Here is a 22,245-nt window from a genome sequence, read left to right as displayed (position 1 = left end):
TTTATAATTTTAAATTCATGTCCTGTCTGTCCCAAAAGTATTTGAGCTGACTTATAACCCATAAATGATATAAAAACAAAGATAAATCCTGGTCATGAAGATATGAAGCTTGAGTAAAAAGATATTAGGATGAGTGACACAGAAATACATTCTGCACAGAGCTGCACATTTTTTTTTCTCCTTCTCCTCCTTCTCCTCCTCCTCTTCCTTCTTCTTATTTTTTAGCTTACACAAAGCAATTTATTAACAGAAAATAATTTGACAATTCCTGTTCACAGACAGCGACCATGATGACCCCTCTCCCCCTTTCTTCAAGTGCTGTCAGAGGGGATGGGGGTGACATTCTCAATCCACCGAATCTTCATCCCAGAGCGAGCAAGAGCTCTGAGGGCTGACTGCGCTCCAGGTCCAGGGCTCTTGGTCCTGTTTCCTCTTGTGGTCCGGAGTTTGATGTGCAGGACGGTGATGCCCAGCTCCTTGCACCTCTGGGCCACATCCTGAGCAGCCACTGTGGCTACATACAGAGAGGAGTCTTCTCTGTCAGCCATCACCTTCATTCATTCTTCCAGTTACTCTACAGACGGTTTCTTTGCCAGAAAGATCTGTAACATGGTCAAGGGTGTCATCGAAGGATGCAAAGGTGTGGCAGGCAACAAATACATTCTCTCCTTCAGCCACCTGAGGTCCATGGCTAATGACTTATTCTTCCTTCTTTTCCTTCCCCTTGTGAGGTGCCATTTCTGAACGTGCTCCCCAGACTCCTCCACCAGAACTTTTTTCTACTTCCATACAATCACTGAGGCAGCCACAGATGGAGTTCTGAGCTTCATGATGGTCAAAGGAAAGATGGAAACATACCACATACTCTGCAGAAACACAGCTTCCTGTGTTCAAATAATTGGGAATTGTTGCCTGAGAGGTTATTAGTGTGAGCTCCCACATCAGCAAACAAAACCTCAACTCAGTGGAGACTGTCAAGTTCAAGGAAAATAAAACTTAAGCTCTTGCTAACAGCCGACGTAGCTAACGAGCTTCCACTGGAATCATCCAAAAAAAATCTATTGCTTCCCTTAAAGTCTTCTGCTATCTCCTCACCTTGTTCTGTGTTCCTGTCTGGACAAGCCTTTGCCTTGTCCCTCTATGGTAGAGCCCCGACTGCTTGCATTCTGGAACTGCCCAATTCTTGAATCACTTAGTTACTCGGCCTCTGAAAGGATCAGTGTACCATGGTTTATTTTCTAGCACTTAGACATGAGTATGGAGTGCATGGAGTGCTGGTTATGGCTGGTTATGGCCATAGGTGTAGGTGTCAGAGAGAACCCAGACGCTGTCATTCTCCTCATCTTGTTGACCTGTAACTGACTAACACTATGTACAGGAGGCTCTACTGCATGATGATGATGATGATGGTGACGATGATGATGATGGTGGTGGTGATTTTGAGACAGTGTCATGTAGCACACTTTGTGTAGACCTGGTACTCACTTTTTGGCTGAGGTTAGTCTTTAACTCTTCATTCTCCTGACTCAGGTCAGTTTTGCCATATCTCCCAACTTCTATTACTGCTATGTGTTTGTGTTTGTGTTTGTGTTTTTTTTTTGGGGGGGGGTTATAGGAATTGACCCCAGGCCCTCTTATTCCTGGATACACCCCCAACTCTCTACTAGCATTACATTTAAGAAAATATGTATTTTGTGTATACATGTGTTTTTGTGAGTTGCTGCCATATGTGGATGTGTGCCCATGGAGGTTAGAATAGGGTGGGGTTCCCTGAGGCTGTAGTTAGACTTGTGAGCTGACCTATGTGAACACGGGGACCTGACCTCTGGTCCTCTGCAAGAGCAGCAGCAAGTACTATTAACTGCTGAGCTGCCTCCCCGGCTCCTCGATGGGCGATGTGCATTGTAGGATGCTTTGTTAGGCCTGGTCCTTTAGCAGTAAATGGCAATCGCAGACCATGGCCGTTCTTTTTGATGACCCAGTATGATTCTGCTTATTTCATTCACCTTACACAGCAGCCCCTAAATACGAGCCAGAAGTTCCTGCTTAATCTATACTCTTTCCCTTGCATTTACATATGCATGTATGCATGCATGTACGTATACATGTATGTATGTGTACATGTATGTATGTATGCATTTGTATGTACCTTGCACTTTCTATACGGTCTTTGTAAGAACTCTGCCTGCTTTTTGGAATGACTTTGTTTCCACCTGGTGGGTCATATTCAAATTTCAGATTTTAGTTCTTGAAGAATTAAATTCATGTTTTCAAAACTTTAAAATTTGGAGTCTTCCATAATTTTCTTAGGCTAATTTTGGTTTTTATTTTTTTTCCCCATGAGGACGCACAGAATTAGTATTTTTAGGATACATGCTGCCAAAATAAAGAAAATGTTTGTGGAATTAGGGAGGTGCTTATCGTCTGGACAGGGTTTGCAAAAAGAAGAAAGAAGTTTCTGGTCTTTTATATTTGAATTCCCTTCCTTATCTCCCTCTCTTTTCTTTTCTGATTCTCAGAATGGGTCTTATGACGTAGGCTGGCCTGGTACTTGTTCTGTAGCCCAGACTAGCCCTTATCTGCCTATTTTCCTCCTCCTTCAGCTTCCCCTTGTCAGGAGGATCTTAGGTATTTGCTGCTGTATGTGGGTCCCATCTACTTTTAATTTTAACCGTTTCCCTTCACATTTTGCTTTGTTGTCTTTTAAAATTAGTAATGAAGAGTAGATTTTTTTTTTTGAAGAATAGATTTTTTTTTAAAGAAAAAAATTTATTTATTTATTTATTTATTTATTTATTTTTAGGTTTCAGGTTTTTCAGCTATTATAGAAAAAGGCTTTCCCTCTTCAGCCTTATAATTTAATTAATTAATCAGTTATTTTTGGTATTTATTTATAAAGACAGAGTCTTGCTGAGATACTTTTGAGGGCCTGGAGCTAGCAGTCCGCAGATCTCAGTTTCTGAAGTGTGGGGGATTACACATGTGCATCTCCTCAACTTTATGGAAGTGAGTGTGATGGTTTGTATGTGCTTGGCCTAGGGAGTGGCATTATTAGGAGGTGTGGCCCTGTTGGAAGAGGTGTGGTCTTGTTGGAGGAAGTGTGTCACGGTGGGGGTGGGCTTTGAGACCCTCCCTCCTAGCTGCCTTAGGACAGTCTGCTCCTATTGGCCTTTAGAGCAAGGTGTAGAACCCACAGCTCCTCCTGTTCCATGCCTGCCTGGATGCTGCCATGCTTCCGCCTTGATGATAATGGACTGAACCTCTGAACCTGTAAGCCAGCTCCAGTTAAATGTTGTCCTGTGTAAGAGTTGCCTTGGTCTTGGTGTCTGTTCACAGCAGTAAAACCCTAATTCAGCGTTTCTTTCCTTATTCAAGAGCTTCTTCTTGGCCCTGTGTTGACACTGATGTTAGACAGAGGAGGGACTTGTGTGGGTTGGTGTTGCTGACTCTGTAAGCAACAGCCCTTTAGCCCCCTCCCTACAAGTCTATGTCAAGGATTCTTCCTCTCAGTATTTCGTTGGAGAACAGGTAACTGGGTACAACTGCAGTTAGTGGAGGGCGGAGGGCGGGTCCATCTCTCCTGGATCCCAGCAAGGTTTCCCACTTACTTCCTATCACTGACCTGTACCTGTAACCTGGGGGGGGGGGGTTGTTTCAGTTAAAGCATAGAAATTCAGGGTTTGAGGACGATGGTGGCGAGGCTGTGCTACTCATTGTTTTGAAAGCCCGTCTGTCTTCCTCTCTGACCCTTCAGGTCCTCACTGCTGGCGTTGGAGCACAGTATTCAGTGGACCTACCACATTCTGCTCTGGCTGTGCATATTAAAGAAGCTAGAGAGAGTGTGGGGGAGGATGGTGGCTTCGTGGGTTCCCTTGCATGAGACATAGGCTAGAGGAGAGTGAAATGTTTCCTGTTCCCTCCTGCAGAGGCCATGGACAACATAAGCTCTTATCAGTGGGTTTCCCCCTCCAGTCCGAGAACATGTTGCTTCCTGTTTAAACTTTGATGGGTGGTATGGATTGTGAGAAGGCAGCAAGGCGGACTGACCTGCTAGGCAGCTGCAAGCCTGAACTGTTCCCTCTCCCTTCTGATGGTTCTCCACGCTGCTTATTGGGTTGCCCCACCCAGGCTGCCCTGGGCCTTGAAATGCAGGCTTTTAGCCACCAACCCAATCACATGATCTGCTTTTGGTCTCAATTTTCTGGCACGATTGCTTTGCAATCATTTCCTCGGTAGTTGTTAGAAATATTTACTTGGGGGTGTATAGAATCTTGTAATTGTTTTGGTCTGGCCATAGGATTTCACATGAAATCTACATTTTTGAGTTTTGTCTGTCGGGGACCCTGTGAGGTACATGAATAACTGGTTTACACGCGTTCAAGCCGAGTTGTTGTAAAAGTTTAAGTTTCCCTCTCTTAGTTAGGATGGTCTCTCTTGCTCCCTCTCACCCTTCCTTCCCCTCTGTCCATTCATAGTCAGTCTCCTGTTTTACTGACTGATCTTGAGCTCACAGGCTCAAGTGACACTCCTGCTTCAGCTTGTCTGAGACCCTCGCCACATGCTTGTGCCACCAGGCCTGGTTTAAAATGGCATGTTTTAAAAGGACATCATCTATATTTATAGTTATAATACTCTGGGGTTCTCTTTTAGTATGGTTTCGAAGTTAACATTTCAAGTTAGCAGATAACATGATTCATATTATCATGATCTTTTCCTCTACATCATTACGTTGTGGTCCTCACCTCTCTCCTCCATGCCCTCCTTTATCCCTTGCTGTCCATTTAGTGGGTCTCTTTCTGTGGTAAATCGTCTTCCCTTACACTTTAACATCACTCCAATTCCATTCCCTTTATCTAACAGTACTTGCTTCTTCTCGTGGTCAGTGATGTGGAATTATTCCCAGGAAGGACAAACATAGATGAAGATGCGTCCTTTCACTAGTGAAAAAGGATATTTGGTGTTTAAGTGTATTATAGCATGTTCTATTCTATATGTCTGTATATTATTTATAAGTAACCTTAAATCTAGGGAAACAGTTATATATAAAATAATGATTCAATACACACTGTCTTATAGATTTATCAAAAGAAATATCTTCCCCCCCCCAAAAACAACAAAACAAACAAACAAAGCCAAAAACCCCACACATACATAGATTTAGTTCCAAACACTTTAGATTAGAGAACACATGAAAATCGGTGGTGTGGTAGTGAGAAAACTGTTGTAGTTGGGTGAGATCATCTGGGTAGTGTCATAGGTGATATGACAGCTCACTGCACTGCACAGCAGCACCGAAGCATCCTCACCCTCTTCTGAGGACTGACTGAGCCTAAGACTGGAAAGGTGTGAAAAACATGATTCTGTTTTCTCAGTCTCTGAATTCTACTGAAGTGATTGAGGAAAGATTTGGAATGAAGAAGAGAAAAAAAAAGAAGGAAAGAAGGAAAGAAGACAGTGAGCCACAGTAGCCGTGACCACCAGGCCTGTTCAGCCATACAAGGAAGACTCCGGCCAGGCCGATGTATTAGCTCCTTAGACACCGTGGCACAAGGAGCTGGGACTCATTGGCAGCTTTCCGTATACTTAGAAACAACAGGCGTATTGGCTAAGATGAGAGGAGAATTGAGATTTGCTGAGCAGTTGACTTTTTGTTTTGTTTTCTTTTAGGAGACAAGGTCTTAGTGTGTAGTTCAGGCTCACCTCCAACATGAAGCCAGTCTTCTTGCCTTAGAAGAAGCTCCCCAAGTGTTAGGGTTAAAGACATGGGCCACAACTCCTCACTAAGCTCCCCAAGTATTAGGGTTAAAGGCATGGGCCACAACTCCTTGCTAAAAAACATCTTTTTATTGACAGTTCAGTCTTTCTGGTGTTACTGCTAAAGTCTAAATTCACTTTTTTTAACCTGATTTTTTTTTTTTTTTTTTTTGAGACAGGGTCTCCTGTAGCCCAGGCTGGTCTCCAGTTTGCTGTATTGCCAGGGTAGCCTTGAACTATTGATCCTTCTGCCTCTACCTCCCTAATTAGAGGAATTAGAGGCAAGTACCTATACACCCAGCCAGTCTGACTGGGCATGGTGCCTCACATCTGTAATCTCAAGCATTGGGGAAGCTGAAGCAGGGGGATTCCCTCAAGCATACAGTTGGCCTGGTCTTCATATTAGTCCAGGCCTGTATGGGCTACAGAGTAAGGATCTCTTGCAACTTATCAAAAAAAGCTTGTCTAGAAACACACAGGTGACACACACTAGGTTTTTGGGGCAAATGGGATTATTGGTGTTGTTACTGGCTAATGAGCCACATTGTAATTATTTCATTTTGGCCTCATTTTCAGGCATGTCCTATAGGAACTGCTAAGATTATGATTTCTGCTTCTACTAGTCAGAGGCAGGGGTGGGGGCGGGGGCGGGGGCGGGGGCGGGGGCGGGGGCAAAGCTCAGTCCTTAGATAATTTTAAAGTATGCAACCCAATATTAATTAGTGTCTTAGTATTCAGTCATCTTGCTGGTAGCACACTGATATTAAATATAACACATGACTATTGAATGAAATATTTCAACTAGCATTGTTAATGGTTTAGTAAATCTCAAGTACCTAGAGGGCTTAGGGGATGGAATGTTTTCACTTGTTCTATTTTGTTACCAATAGTTGACTTGGGATTTTAAAACTCTTAAGTATAGTTTTCTATTTTTTAAATTTATTTTTATTTATTTCTTGAGGGTGGGTTACACTATGTAGCCCTGGATGACCTGGAACGCACTGTGTACACTTTGCTGACCTCATACTGACAGAGATAAGCCTGCCTCTGTCTCCCGTGTGCTGGGATTAAAATGTCCACCACTCGGCATGACAAGTGTATATCCTTCATGAATTGAATTCTGTGGTGATTTGTTATCTCTTGGTGTTATCAGGATTGTCCATCATTAGCACAGCGCCGTTTCACTCCTAGTTCTTCATCTTTTCTCTAAGTGTTGAGACAGACTCTTGCCATCATGTGATTCGGATGCAAGGTCACTATCTCCTTCCTTCGAGGGTCTTGCTCCCGTAGGAGGTGGAATCTTCTCAGAATGCTTCCTCGACTGCTCATCTGTGGATCAGCAAACTCTTCAGTCAAACTTGTGCTAAACTGACCCCACCCCTCTCCCAACCCTGTCCTTCCTCCAGAGATCACTGCGGAAATGCTCTGCAGGACGGTCCTGTGGAATTGTCATGCTCAGGTCGCCCCTTGACTGAATTTGAATCCCTCCAGCCTCATTGTTCTACTCCAGTCTTCACCCTGCACAACTCTCATCCAGTCAAGACCAGACCACCGCTCTGCTGACAGCCAAAGAACAGGTTCTGTCAGAGCTTAACTCCAGGCCCACAGCCCTCAGCATAGTTCTTGCTTCCTCTCACACCTCCTCATGCACTCACAGGACTTCTGTAGATGAGTGTGGTGCTCCATGTTGGCAAACCCAGCATTCAGGACATCCAGAAAGGAGCTTGATGCCAGCGTGGGCTGTATAGTAAATATCAAGCTAGCCAGGGATCTGTATCAAGGCCTTGTCTCAAAAACCAAACCAAATCAACCAACCAAAACCCGGAAACCTGTGTTTGCATATTCTGTCTCCATTTTCCTTTTTGTTTGATTTGCTCTAATTTTTCCTTTTGGGTGTTTCCTCCATTGGGTGAATTTTGTTGCCATTTTCCATGATTCTCTCTATAGTCTAGTATGGCACATACATCCAGGTCCCTGCCACAGTGGAAGTGCTTGTAGCTTCATTTCCTCAGCCCCTCTCCTGCTTCCTTGCCTTCTGGGTTGATCTGCACTGGACTCAGGAGCTCACCCTCACGGGAAAGACAGTTCTGAAATGCCCAGCGCTTTGGAGCGTTACCACATTCTGTATTCTCAAGAAAAGGTATTTTTGAGATCAAAAGAGATAACGACTTTGAGCTAAGTGTCTCTACTGCTGTACACAGTGGAGCCGAGGTGTTGTGGAACAGTTTTCACATATCAATCTTATATAATAGTAACATGGTCACAATGGTCACAATAAGTGCATCCACTGAGTAGTTTTAAAACAAAACAACCCTCAAGTCTTTCAGTGGAGGGCCACTTTTTCCTCACTCCACAAAACTCCGAGTATAGAGATTGTTGATGTCCTCACTTCTGTGACACTTTTACTGCCTCTTTAACATTATATGAAATTCCTGTCCCTTTGAGGATTCTATAATACAATTTGTAAGCCATAGCACGTAGTGTCTCTGTCCAGTGACATTAGGTGCTTGTAATATCATCTGGGGAGCGAATCCAAGTGTTTCAGTGTTTGGAACTTCCTGAGCGCCAGTCATGTTTGCCTCTAGTCAGCTGGTGTACTGACCCCTTCTTCACACGGATTCATCAAATATGAGTCATAAACTTTGCCCCATTCCCTGCTGTTCTTAAACCTTTTTGTTCTCCTGCATTCTTTGACGTCTCTACATCTTTACCGATTTTTCCATCTTCTCTTGGCCTTTTTTTCTTTCCTGCCTAACCTGCACTTCTGACCTGTGGCCGCCAGCATTTCTCCTGTCTTATGCTCTGCCACTGACCAGCTCAGCCAACCTGCAACTTTGCATCACAAATCCTCTCTCTGCTCTTTCCATTCTCCTGGAACTGGGAACAAGTCACAGATCACAGGGATGCCCTGCAAACCCAGGGCTGTACTGTGTGTCCCTCTCCACCCAGCTGCTTGTCATTGAGTGCTGTCGCGTGTCCCTCAGCAGGACTCCAATCTCAGTACTCTCTCAGGGGCTCTCCCTTTCCGTGGCCCTCACCTCTTGTGAATCTGAGCATCTTATGACCTCCTCCTCTTTAACCTGAAGACCCCTAAACACTCCCTAAGTTCTGCCTTTTTCTCTAAATGACTCCTCTAGCCTCGAGGGATGCACAGTTGGTGTTTAATCATCAGTGGTGCTGGCAAGGGTGGTCTGTTCTAAGGGGCCAGTGCATTATTTCCCCTTTGTGTTCTCTATAGGGTTGGGGTCTCTTTAACCAGCCTCCTATGCTCAGTTTGATTAGGCCCTCCCTGAGTCCCGTGCGTGGGCCTCCATAATTACTGATTTGTGTCCCACTCACCACTTTGAAGATGTGGCCTGCAGACTTTCCTCACTTTTAGTTTTCTCTTTAGGCCAGCATGACTTGGCTGCACCCTGATTGCACTTCGTTATCACTGTCACACATGCAGGGACAGTGACTGCTTCATAAGTCCCATAGATGATTGTCTTTTCCCAGTGCGTCACTCTTGTCATTGGTAGGTACTGGCTATGCCGAGCGTCCTGGAAAGCCGTGTCCTTGGCTCTGTTACTCTGACATTACTAGGCTCTCCGTATGCTGTTTCCTTAATCCCTTGATCATTGTTGGTTCTTCTTCCTCTGTAGATACCTTAAAAGTTGGTGTTCTGAAGGTTTATTTTATCCTTGTTCCCAGACGTTCTTCATGTTTTGATAGGATCTTAGAAACACTTGCGGTAAATTATGAATGATTCCCAGGAGAAATACAGATAGCTTCATATACATAAAATTTAGTGTGTGAAGTTTCATGTGCATTCAGAAGCCATATGAAGAATATGGCCAGATTTGGGCGTGGTGTGTGTTTGCCTGTTACCCTTGCATTTAGAAGGCAGAGGCAAGAGGGTCAGATTGCTGCAAGTGTGAGTCTAGCTTGATCTGCATAGTGAGTTTCAGGCTAGCCAGGGTTACATAGTGAAACTCAATTTCAAAACCAAATAACCAGAAAACCCAGAGTGTATTTCCCTGTGAAGAGCCAGGCATGGTGGTATGTGACTTTAATCATAGCCATGAGCTTCAGGCCAGCCTTGTGTATATAGTAAGCTTCATACCAACCTGGGCTATACAGGAAGACTGCCTCGTGAAAAAAGAAAGAAAGTGTATGCTACAAAAACTTAATTATAATGTCAAAATGTCAAAATGCATTTTTAAATTGAAAGTATGGCTAAAGCATTCATTTTCTTTGAGTATAGTTACTTGATTGAAATTTATTGTTCATGCCCTCCACCTTGTTTGTAAAGATAGAGTCTCATGGAGCCCAGTCTGGCTTTGACCTCTGTGTGACTCAGAATGACCTTGAACTCCTTATCTTCCTTGCCTCCATCTCAGGTGCTAGAATTACAGGCACACCATTACACTCAGATCATAGTTTATTCTTGGTTAAACTGAACCTAGGACACACCTTCTAAATTTCTGGTTTTGATTAATCGGAAGCTCTCAAGCCCCTTACGTCGCTGGTTGTATACAGAGTCATGGGTCTGTATGTTTCCCCTCCATGTCTGTGCCTTCAGGGACACTGCCCTCATCTTGCTCGGGAGCAGTGGGCTTTTCTTCGAGAGGCACACATTTATCTGGTCCTTATCGAGACACTTACAAGATATGCAGTCACGGAAATTACAGTTGTCTTCTGTGTTTTATTGGTTTGTTTAATTAAACTCCGTATTTATGATACACGGATATGGTTGGTGAGCATGCCCTCGTCTCTCAGGAGCAGAATGCGTTATGGTCGCCATGCTGCAGAGTCAGTGTGCTGAAGCAACATTGAATGTGCTCGTTAATCCAAAGCCTGGTGAACAAAGGCTGGCGAGGCACTCTCCATTGCTTTGCTGATAACTCCCTTTCTTAGAGCATGCGTTCTTACAAGGCAAAGTGTCCGCTAACTTTTCTCTATGCACGGCGCCTATTTAATAGACATTCAGCTGGGTGCATAGACATATACTTATGTAAGTTTGGCTAAATTTGAAGAATCTGCTTAGTGGGTTGGGAAACAGCTTGTATAATAGACAGGTCATAGCTCTGTATCCCTTTTTATTTGTATCTGTGAACAGATTCTTTTTGAGTGGAATGGAGATAACACACCTTTGGGTCGTGAGAGGGTTGTGTGGCAATGTGAAGTGTCTCACATGGTAGTAGTTGATATACTAAGCAGTGGTTTTGATGCTCACAGCTAATGAGATGACAGAGCATTTGTTGCATTAGCTTCTTTCATTGAGAGGCCTCAAATACAGGATCTGGCAGTTTTCTTATGTGCTAAAATATTTCTGGAAATAATATTTTATGTTTTGAACAGCTTTCTACAACAAATATATGAGTATTTCTTGGTATGTCACATTTGTGAGTTTGATCTAGTAGTAATTAATTAACTTTATACCTTGGAAAGCAATTTCAAGCTTTGCAACAACATTTGTTGGAGAGTTGACCCTTCTAATAAACTGTGAAGGGCAGCTTGGCTTCCTTGAATCACTGTAACATGGCAGTGTAAGTGCTGAGGTAGGAAGCAGAAACGTTTCGAGGGCCATGTTTGAGAGCATTATCTCAGAATTAGATAAAATTAATAGTGAGGATTATGCTACATCTAATACCACCTTTATCATTATAAAAGCAAACAACAGCCCAGAGTGTTTGGTCAGACGATCTGTTAATTTGTAGGGTGCATGTTGAGCATGTGTGAGGCCCTGGGGTCAGTGCCCAGAAATTCAAAATGAAAACCAGACAAGAATCCCTCTCAAACAACTAAATACCAGTCAAAGAGAACACCATAGATGACTACTCTTGTTTGAAGTATAGGCTTCCAGGTTTAATGCTCCCTAAAACTGAATGAGGTCAGGATGAGACCGTGGGGAGAGAGACTCTCTCACAGATGGCCCTGAGGATGGTTTCCATTGTCTTGCCCAACTCTGGGTAACTTAAGCTAGTGCTAATACTGTTTGTTTGTTTACTTATTTATTTTATTGCAGTTCTCATTAACATGGAGGATGAGTTCTTTGGAGAGAAGAGCTTCCAACATTATTGTGCAGAATTCATCAGACATTCACAACAGATAGGCGATGGCTGGGAATGGAGAACAGCCAAGGTGAGAACAGAAGATGCATTTTTTTGTTTGTGTGCTTTGATGGGGTCTAACTGCACAGCATAGCTAGCCTGGTATTTTCCACGTATCCCAGGCTGCCTTCAAACTCACAGCAGTCCTTCCTTTCTGTCTCCCGGGTGACAGGTCCCAGGTGTTGGTAACGACACCTGGCTACAACAGGGACTCCTATTCCTTTTTTTAGTCGAGGTTATTTATTTTTGTTGTATAAAGATATCAGTAAATGATGGTAAGGAATAAAAGAGGGGTTGATTTAACAAAAGGCAAGAATTTTAAAGCATTCATTAAAACAGATGTCCATTTTATTATTCCAACTATATGTAATCATAATTATTTGACTAATAAAGTATTATCTAGAAAAGTCCTTAGGTGACCTTCCTAGATAAGGTCCCTTACAATATTAATTATTGCTATGTAAATACATGCTTCTCTGGAGCTTCAAACTAGTTGTTTACATTATAAATGATCTCTCTCTCTTTCTCTTTGGTCTCAGTTTTGAGATAGGCTCTGACCTTGAACTTTATACATTATCAAAGATGACATTGAGTAGTCTCTCTCCTGCCTCTACCTCCAAGTCCTGGAATTGCAGGCTTGTGTCATTACACTTGGCTATACTAGAATTTTCTTAGGATACTACTTTTGTCTAGAGCCATGGTTCTCAACCTGTAAGTTGAGACCCCTTTGGAGGTCACATATTAGACATTTACATTATATTCACAATAGTAGCAAAATTACAGTTATGAAGTAGCAACTGGATAATTTTATGGTTGGGGGTCAACACAACATGAGGAACTCTTTCTCTTTTTTTGTATATTGAATCCGTTCTTTGTTTATTTATTCTTTAATCTTTTTTTACATTCCAGTCATTATACCCCTCTGGTCCGCCCTCTGACTGTTCCTCATCCCATACATCCAACCCTCTCTCCAAGAGGATATCTCCCCCCACCCCCACACCACCAGACCTCCTCACTCCCTGGGGCCTCAAGTCTCTCATGGGTTAGGTGCATCTTCTCTCACCGGGGCCAGACCTGGCAGTCCAATGCTGTATTTGTGTCAGGGGTCTCATATCAGCTGGTATATGCTGCCTGGTTGGTGGCTCAGTATCTGAGAGATCTTGGGGGTCCAGGTTAGTTGACACCCAACTAACTGCTGGTCTTCCTATGGCGTTGCCCTCTTCCTCAGCTTCTTCCATCTTTTCCCTAATTCAACCACAGGGGTCCCCAGCTTCTGTCCATTGGTTGGGTGTGAGTATCTGCATCTGACTCTTTCAGCTGCTTGTTAGCCCTTAACGGTCCCAGAGTTAGGAAGGTTGAGAGCCACTGTTCTAGAAAGTAATGGTAATGGCAATCCTGAAATCATGTCAAAGCCCACCACTCAAAGAGCCTCAAGGATTACGGACTGTGGTATTTGAGAACTTCTTAATAACAAAGATCGTACAGAGTGTTTAGTCTTTTTGATTCTATTCTAAAATAATGTAAAAGCCTATATACTCAAGTATTTCCATGTACACAATTGGTAGTGTTCTCTTCTAAAAGCCTTTTTTGAGAACAGGTTTTCCTGGCTGACATTTTAGCTGATTCATGACTCAGGCTCTTGCTTCTCTGCTTCCTGGTTCCTGTGTGCATCTGAGAAACCTGAACGTTTGTCCCTGGTTCCCATGATGTAGGACTGAGCTGGGAGATGCAGACCCTGCGCCGGCTCAGAATGTCACTGGGCTGAAGCCATGGGTCCCTTGGGGTCATTTCCCTGAACCAAGCTCTGATCGTTGGCTCCTGGGTGCTTGTGGGTGTTCTCAGATCTACTATCTCCCTAGTGACTCAACACTGTATTACTTTGAGACATGGTCTTACTTGGTGATGCAGCCTGGCTCCCCTGAACTGGGATTACAGGCATGAGTCGCTGTGATAATTGGGGATCTTTAGCCCCGAGGGGCCTTTCCTCATGCCCTGTGCGGACCTTTTATTAAATTTACACTTGGGTAGTTTTATAGTTTTTATTACTATTATGTTTGAATTTTCATTCGTATTATCCGTTCTCTGAGTTATAGTAAGGACTCACTGTCTCTGCATGTTAATCTTACAGCAGTAACTTTGCTGTGTCCGTACTGCATTCTTTGTAACATTCCTGTGTTGTTTCACAATTGAGAAGGAACCTGTTAAGCAATACTCCTAACAGCTCTGTCTTTAGCTTGATTTAATGTTAATTGTTCTGATAGTCAATGAGTCTAAGTCCCTCCCTCCTCCCTTCATCTCTCCCTCCCTCCCTCCCTTCCTCCCTCCCTTCTTCCTTTTCTGCCTCTCTTGGTGTTAGGAACTGAAGCTCACGTATAGGTTTCTGACTCATCCTCTTTTATAAAGCTAATTTTTATTTGGCAACAGTAAACTTTAGAATTATAGCACATGGTAAGAAAAGCAGTGCTCTCAGATACCCTTTGTGCTACTTTTTGAGAATCAGGATAATAGATCAGCGTTCCTGGAAATTCTCAGAAATTTCAGAATTATGATTATTTTAAAAATACATTTCTAACCATTTTCACACTCTGTAGATTGGATAGCTGAAACTCATGTTTAAAGACTAAAATATACTAAATTTCATGGTGCTTTCAAAGAGCTAGAACTTTCAAGAATATTTCAATAATGAAAAACATAATTTAAGATTCAGGTTTTCCGATAAGGTAGTGAATAAGCCCCTCATGACCCCTTTGGCTTATAACCTCCTGGGATCCATGCAGGAAGTTTCTCTTTGCCCTGTGCCCTTTTTATTTTGTTATGTTTTTAAGACAGAGACTTATATAACCCTGGTTGGCTTTCAATTCATCATGTAACTGAGGCCGGCCTTGAACTTCTGATCCCTTAAACTCTGCCTCCCAAGTGCTGGGATCACACTTGTGCAGGTTCCACTGTATCTGTCTCTGCCCGCCCCCTTCTGTATGTTAGCTGGAAGCAAGGAAACACTGTTAACATTTCAGAGATCTAATAGAGTAGGGTTGGGGTCTGTACGCCATTGGGTGTGAAATGAGGCAGTTCTAGAGCTCAGGGGAGCCTTCAGGAGGAGGGGAGACATTTCTGCCAGAAGTTCTTCACTGTAATTGTAAACTATGGTCTGAAGAATTAGCTTTTAAGATTCGACTTTGTTGCTGGCCAGTCTCTGAAACAGCATAGTTAAGTCTAATTTACTGACCTGGCCGCTGAGTTAAGAAAGGTCCTTACCCTTTAGAGTGAGCATTGTACCTTTAATTAAGGGCTTTTACCCCAAGTGGGATAAGCCCTTAGATAGCAAAGCAAAACACCAACACCAGAGAAAATCCAGATAGCCTGAAGGGAGTGACTGTAAAAGCAAATGTCTGTGTCTGTGGAGGCCTGGGTGGTAAGGTACATGGGACAAACCTTCAGGGATTAAGCAGTGTGGAAAATGGGGCCGATGGTAAGTGACCGTCCAGGCTGCCTGAACGTTCAGATCTTTTAATATTTTGAGAAAAGTAAAAACTCCTGATTTAGGAGAAGTTTCTGAGTTGTTAACTGGTTAAAAATCATGATCTTAAACACGGTGAAGATCAAACCAGACTTTAGTGAGGTGTCCTGGGTGGTCTGTGGGTAGGTAGCACAGGAGTTCAGGGTCGGGTGTCTGTGTAACTTGACTGGTTTCTCAGCCAGCCCTGCCTCAGTGTATGTGGCTGACCTGAGCTCTGCGAGGGACTCCATGCTGCCTCTACAGGGGCTCAGACCTGCTGAGCTCCCCACGTGACCCATACGAATTGCCTATGAGTCCCCCATAACTTATCTGTCCTACTTAGCCATAGCTAACCCTTTACAAAATATCTTTGGCTGGGTCCTATCTCCTGCATGATTTTTTTCCTTGTATTCAGTTGGAACTCTATTTTATCACAGAATAAGATAGAAGCTGCTTAACACCATGGCTTCCCCCACTACTACTTCTACAGTTTCACTGTCCATTCTATAGCTCACGTCTCTCTCTAAATGCCCAGAATCAGAGAAAAACCCATTCTGAAAAATAAATATGTATATTTTTTTGTCAGTGCTAGAACACAAAGTATCATGATAGGATTCTAAATCTCAGTTAATTTCCAGGGTCAGTAGGAGATCCTGTCTCAAAAAAAAAGGGTCAGGGGTTGGAGAGCAATAGAGCACTCTACTCTGTGTGGACAGACAGCATTTGTGCACTTGAGTGTGTGTACCCAGAGGACTGGAGCATTAGGGGATGTGGAGTGTTCCAAGTTTAGGCATTGTATACTCAGATTCAATTATGGATTCATTTCTCTCTGATTTTTAAATTGTTTTGAAGTAATAATCTTAAGCTAACAAACTTTAAAACCTCTTTCCACCTAGTTTTTGACTATTGATTTAATTTGAACTTCACAGTAATGTCACTCACAGTCATGTTCACTCTTATCCTTTGCTCTTTTCAGAGTGGGTCCTTTTATGTTTTAAGAAACCCGATAGAAGCCACTATGTGAGCCATTTCTGTTCTCCTTATACCACATGGTTAATGATGTTTGTTATGGTGAATCATAAAACATGTCTACAGGCATCTTCACTTGGGGTTACTGTGGTCTTATTGCAGTCTGTAAAACCTAATATCGTATAAGAAGGTCTAGCATTCTCTGGACAGAGGTGCCACGAATCTCAGCTCTATTTTTGTGCATTCATGAAATCTTTAGTATGTATTTAGAAATTTAATATCACAGTAGGCTGGAGATGTAGCTCAGGGAAATCACACCTGCCAACCATGCACAAGGCTTCCCATACTGTAAACGCAAAACCAACAACAACAAAGCTCATTTCAACTCTCCTTCTAGAGTTTTCCATTTGTTAATTGTGTTTGTTATGTATGTGCGTCTGTTCACATATGTGTTATATATATATGTGTGTGTGTGTGTGTGTGTGTGTGTGTGTGTGTGTGTGTGTTTGTATAGGCCAGAGGTTGATATTCAGTGCAGTTCTTTTTTTTTTTTTTTTGGTTTTTTCGAGACAGGGTTTCTCTGTGTAGCCCTGGCTGTCCTGGAACTCACTCTGTAGACCAAGCTGGCCTCAAACTCAGAAATCTGCCTGTCTCTTCCTCCTGAGTGCTGGGAATAAAGGTGTGTGCCACCACGCCCAGCGTCAGTGTGGTTCTTAGTCACTCCTTACAAGGACTTTTGAGATCCAGTCTCTCCTTAGTCATTTTGTTAGTGGTGGTGCCGTTCTGGCTGGTGGGTCCTGGTTCTTGGCCCATTATTTTTGTAAGAAAGGCTCACACAGATCCCAGAGTAGGAAGAAACTTATTGAAGGCAACATGGTAGTATAGGTAAGAAAGAAATAGGAGCGAGGGTCCTCAAGAGCTTCAGGTAACCCAGGTGTGTTTGAGTTATCATTGACTAGAAACTATATGACTGATGGGCCTTATGAGGAACAGAAACATCTTGCATCCTTTGAAGTGGGGTATGCTTGGAAGTCAGTGCAGATGGGGCGGTAGGTTGCTAACATACTGTTGGATAGATACACTGCTTGGAGTTGTGGGTGTGTGCACGATACACATGGAGAGTCCTCCCCACCAAGAGCACTGGTGCGCAGCCTCAGCTCAGTAAGTCATGGTTCTCAGCTGTTTATTGCCTATGTTGCCTGCTTCAGTTTGGATGCACTGCTTGGCTAGCAAGCCCCAGGGAGCTTCCTCTTGCTGCCTCCCCAGGGATAGGATCCCAGGCTTAAGCTGCTGTTCCCAAGATTTTATGTGGGCTTTGGGCACCTGAACTTTCTTTTTACATTAATATCTGTAAATCTGTTTTTCACAGCGTATTGCTAAAGTTTCTTCTCACACATTTGAAAGTTTCTTTCTCTCCCTGTAGTATGGAAACAGGACATTCAGACACTGCAAAGGAACCCTCCCACTTTCTCGAGATTAGACTTTAGTTAACATTAGCTAATTTTTCTGTTATTCTTTATTGTGTTTTTCGGGCTGAATTTTATGTAATCCAAGATGTCCTTAAACTTGCTTTGTAACTGAGGATGGCCTTGAACTCCTGGCCCTCTGTCTCCATATCCAAAGTGTTGGGATTACAGGCATGTGATAACATGTCTGGCTTTGTATGTTATTCTTTTTTTTTTTTAAAGATTTTATTTATTTATTTATTTATTTATTTATTTATTTATTATATGCAAGTACACTGTAGCTGTCTTCAGACACTCCAGAAGAGGGCATCAGATCTTGTTACAGGTGGTTATGAGCCACCATGTGGTTGCTGGGATTTGAACTCCAGACCTTCAGAAGAGCAGTCGGGTGCTCTTACCCACTGAGCCATCTCACCAGCCCTTGTATGCTATTCTTAAAGAAGAATTAGAGAGTCTCCCCGCATTAATCACTGATTCCTCAGTTAAACCGGCTTGATTGTATTTCAAAAGAGGTATAACACATCAGAAATATCTTTATTATTTGCAGTATAACTTAGGAACTAGTTGTTACAAAGGTTGTTCCTTAATTTATATAATGTAAAAAAAATAACGACTGGGTATGGTGTTATATCAGTATTTGGGAGGTTAAGGTAGATAAATTGCTCTGAGTTCAAGGTTAGCCTGGGCTATGTAGTATGATACAGGACAGCTAGTGTTAGAGAGTGATTCTGTATCTCAATACAACAATGACAGCCAAAAAACAAACCAAAATAAAAAACTTCTTCCTTCAAAAAATAACTAAGTAAAAAACTTAAATTTAACTGAGTATAAATTTAAACTGCTTGACAATTCATTTTTCATAGGCATCTTTGTCTCTGAGTAATACACATTGCTTTTTTTTCAAATCCTTCTCCATTTTACTATGTAAATCCAAGTTCATAATTTAAGGTAGATTGTAAAGTGTCTCCATGCTTTATCTGTCAGTGTGATCTGAGTAAAAAGCCCACCATGGTCCCCCCCATCACTCCTTCTGCCCTGCTGAGTTTCATACCTCATTTATTTGCACAGCTATCTTTATTTTTAATGTCTTATGAAAAATTCCAGCATATAACACTAGAGAGAATCGTGTAATGAATTTCTATGTACCTATCACCTGGCTCCCACAATTATCAACTCACAGCCAGAAACACAGCGTTTCAAAGCATCTGCGTTATATATGAAATGACGTAATATATCTCAGTTTAATTAACTTGGCTTTGTTTTTCCTCGTGCCTTCAAATGATGTGGTTTTGAAGCAAACTCTGAAAATTTATTTATTTCATATATTAAAGGGAATGAAAGCACTTCAACAGAGAGCCCCAAAGAAAAAAATAGTATTTTTATAAATTTTATTTTATTTAAAAATCTGTGTCAAAATACATATACTACAAGGCTTCCTATTTTAATTCTTAGATGCATTGTGCAGCGGCACTGAGTTTATTTATACTGTTGAGGGACCACGGGCCTGAAGCTCATGACACTCTTCCTAACCATCCTCTTACTCCGTTCCTCTGCCTTCCATGGTTATGGGCATCTTACCTGCCATGGTGGAATCAAATAGCATTTTTCTGTTAATGGCTGGCTTCTTTCATTTTTTATAATATCTTCAAGGCTAATCTTTTATTTCTATGAATCTTGATCAAGACGTATGAAAAAGAGAGGTGAAAGAGAATTTGGAGCGGATCTCTGTTACGTGATGGCATCAGGTTTTGAAAAAAGATATTGCAGTTCTTTTGTTTATGAAGTACATTATTAAAGAGGATTAAAAATATTTTCTGCCAGGCGTGGTGACACACATCTTTAATCCCAGGTCTCAGGAGGCAGAAGGAGGTGGATTTCTGAGTTTGAGGCCAGCCTGGTCTACAAAGTGAGTTCCAGGACAGCCAGAGCTATACAGAGAAACCCTGTCTCAAAAAAACAAAACAAAACAAAACAAAACAAAAACAAAAACAAAACAAAAACAAAAACAAAACAAAAAAAAAACCCTGTCTCGAAAACAAATAAACAACCTTGTTCTTTTGCTCACTATTCACTAAAGCAATGTTGGCTCTTTCTGGTAGTGACGACCTTCCTGTGAAAAAAGACCTCTCCCAAAGGATCCCCACCCCCTCCAGATGAGGAGACACAGGTAGGACCTCATGCAGAGCCCCAATTCCTACTGTAATCATTCTATCAAACCACTATGGCCTAGGGTGGTGATGTGCATCTTTAATCCCAGCATTTGTGAGGCAGAGGCAAGAAAATGTCTGCAAGTTAGAGCCCAGCATGGTCTATATTACCAGTTCCAGGTCAGCCAAAGCTGGTGAGACCCTGTCTCAAAACCAAACAATCAAGAAACAAACCAACAAACCATGCAACCAACCCTCCATGGTCGTGAACAATGAATATACAGTAGGTTTGGGGTGTAAGCTTATGGTTTGGCAGTTGGCTTACAAAGATTTCACAATGGCATTCTCATACACAGTTAGTTCATGTTGACCTCCCCTTCCTCCCCCTGCATCCCCACTGTGCTCCCCATCCCCACTTAAACACCTCTACCCACAGTACTCTGCCTTTCACTATTTTATCCCATGTGTACTAGTGTTTAAATATAGTCAACATTCCTTCTCAGAGTTCCACTCACATTTAAACCATTCATACAACCTGAGCAATAGCTGGCTCCTTTTTTTTTTTTTTNATATATATATATATATATATATATATATGTGTGTGTGTGTGTGTGTGTGTGTGTGTGTGTGTGTGTGTATGTATGTATTCCCCTCCCCCCATGGGCTTTAAGAGATGGCTCAGGTGTTTAAAATGAGTGATATTCATTTATAGGATCAGAGTCTGATTCCCAGCACCCAGGTCAGGTGGCTCACAGCTGCCTGTAACTCCAGCTTCAGGGGCTTTGATGCACTATTCTGGACTCTGTGGGTACTCAAAACTACCTGCACACACTCCTCCCTGCATACACATAATTAAAAATCAAATAAATCTTTAAAAACATTTTCCATACATATATCCCATTTGCTGATATGTAACCTGATTGATATATAAACCTCAAATTATAAAGAAGACAATTTTGTTATGTGTAGTTTGCCTAACCATTTCCTTTTTTCTTTTGAATTGGAGCTTTGTTGTGTTTCCCATGCTGGTCTCCAATCTATAGGCTCTGAGTGACCCTTCTGTCTCAGGTCCTTCCTTAACAGTTTTGATTACACGTCCATACCTGCACAGAGTAACCGATTCAAAGTTGTATTCTTTATACATCAACCTCTTGGAAGTAATTTTTTTCATTTCAGAAATGAAATATTAACTAAAATGTCAATGTCTGTATGTATGCATTACTTCTCTTTTGTTGTGATAAAATACCATGTCTAAAGCAGTGTAAGGAGGAAAGGGTTTATTTTGTCTTACAGTTCTATAGGGATAGAGTCTATAATGGTGGAGAAGGCATGACATCACAGCAGGAGCAGGAAGCTGGGTGATCACATTATCACTACCACGCAGGAAGCAGAGAGCAAGCAGGAAATAGGGTGATGTTTTGAATCCTAAAGCCTGTCCCCCAGTAATATGCAAGGCTCTGCCAGCTATAAGTTCCATAACCTCCCAGATAGCTCCCATGATTTAAATACATGAACTCACAGGGATATTTCTTAGTCAAACTACCACACTGTATACAGCATCAAAGATGGATGGAAATTTAGTGACAATTATTGAGTTTACTGAAAGATACATCCCAGGGATTTTAAAGAACAATGTTACTTTATACAGTAACAGATAAATCCATGTATTGGCTGGCTGTGGTGATATGAGCACACTTCCCAGGTTGAGACCAGAGGACCTGTCACACTGACCACAACTTTGAGGGCAGCCTATGTTACACTGTGAGATCATGTCTCAAAGACCATACCAAACTAAATCACACTACCACCAAACCAGAGAAGCATGTGTTAGTTTGCGATACTTAATTTTTATTCTTCTAGTTTGTTTTATAGATTTATGTATCCTCTTACTAACAATCCTCCTTCCCTGGGGATTGTGAGCATAGATAGATTTGTTTAATCATTCACTGTTAGTTAATGAAATATTTCTGGCTCAAAATGTCACTGATAATGGTTAAGTATATTGCACTCATATCTCTTGAGACTAGACTAGATTTTTTAAAAACAATTATCTTTGGAGATTAGGAGAAAAATGTACTTGGAGATGAATGGTCTGGTTTGTGATAAATTTGGAATCCTAGTCAGTTGCACTTGATCTTGTATTTATAATTTATTGAGTGTTATGATATTTGTTTCCTAAACACATACAAGTCTTTAGAAGTTATTACAAATACTGCTTGTATCACTTGTGAATTTGATAATTTCCAACAACATGATCACCAAGACTTTTGAGAAATGAAAGCTATAATACTTTTGCAAACTGATAACTTAAATAATGGTAG

The 22,245-nt window shown here is 42.0% G+C and overlaps 1 protein-coding gene and 1 pseudogene across 1 annotated transcript in view; one reads left to right on the top strand and one right to left on the bottom strand.

Annotated features, from left to right (window-relative positions):
* The window catches only part of Atg10 (autophagy related 10), a 291,273-nt gene that overhangs the window by 2,755 nt on the left and 266,273 nt on the right, over positions 1-22,245 (top strand). Inside the window, exon 2 of the mRNA XM_021208773.2 lies at positions 11,762-11,877. Coding sequence (XP_021064432.1) covers positions 11,773-11,877 — 105 coding nt within the window. The 5' untranslated portion in view covers positions 11,762-11,772. The remainder of the gene's footprint in view (positions 1-11,761; positions 11,878-22,245) is intronic.
* Positions 273-738, bottom strand: LOC110329281 (annotated as a pseudogene).

Source organism: Mus pahari, chromosome 11 (genome assembly GCF_900095145.1).
Source record: "Mus pahari chromosome 11, PAHARI_EIJ_v1.1, whole genome shotgun sequence".
In the NCBI taxonomy this organism is placed as follows: Eukaryota; Metazoa; Chordata; class Mammalia; order Rodentia; family Muridae; genus Mus; species Mus pahari.
The sequence above is the reverse complement of the archived record's forward strand: the minus strand, read 5'-3'. Positions and strand labels throughout refer to the sequence as shown.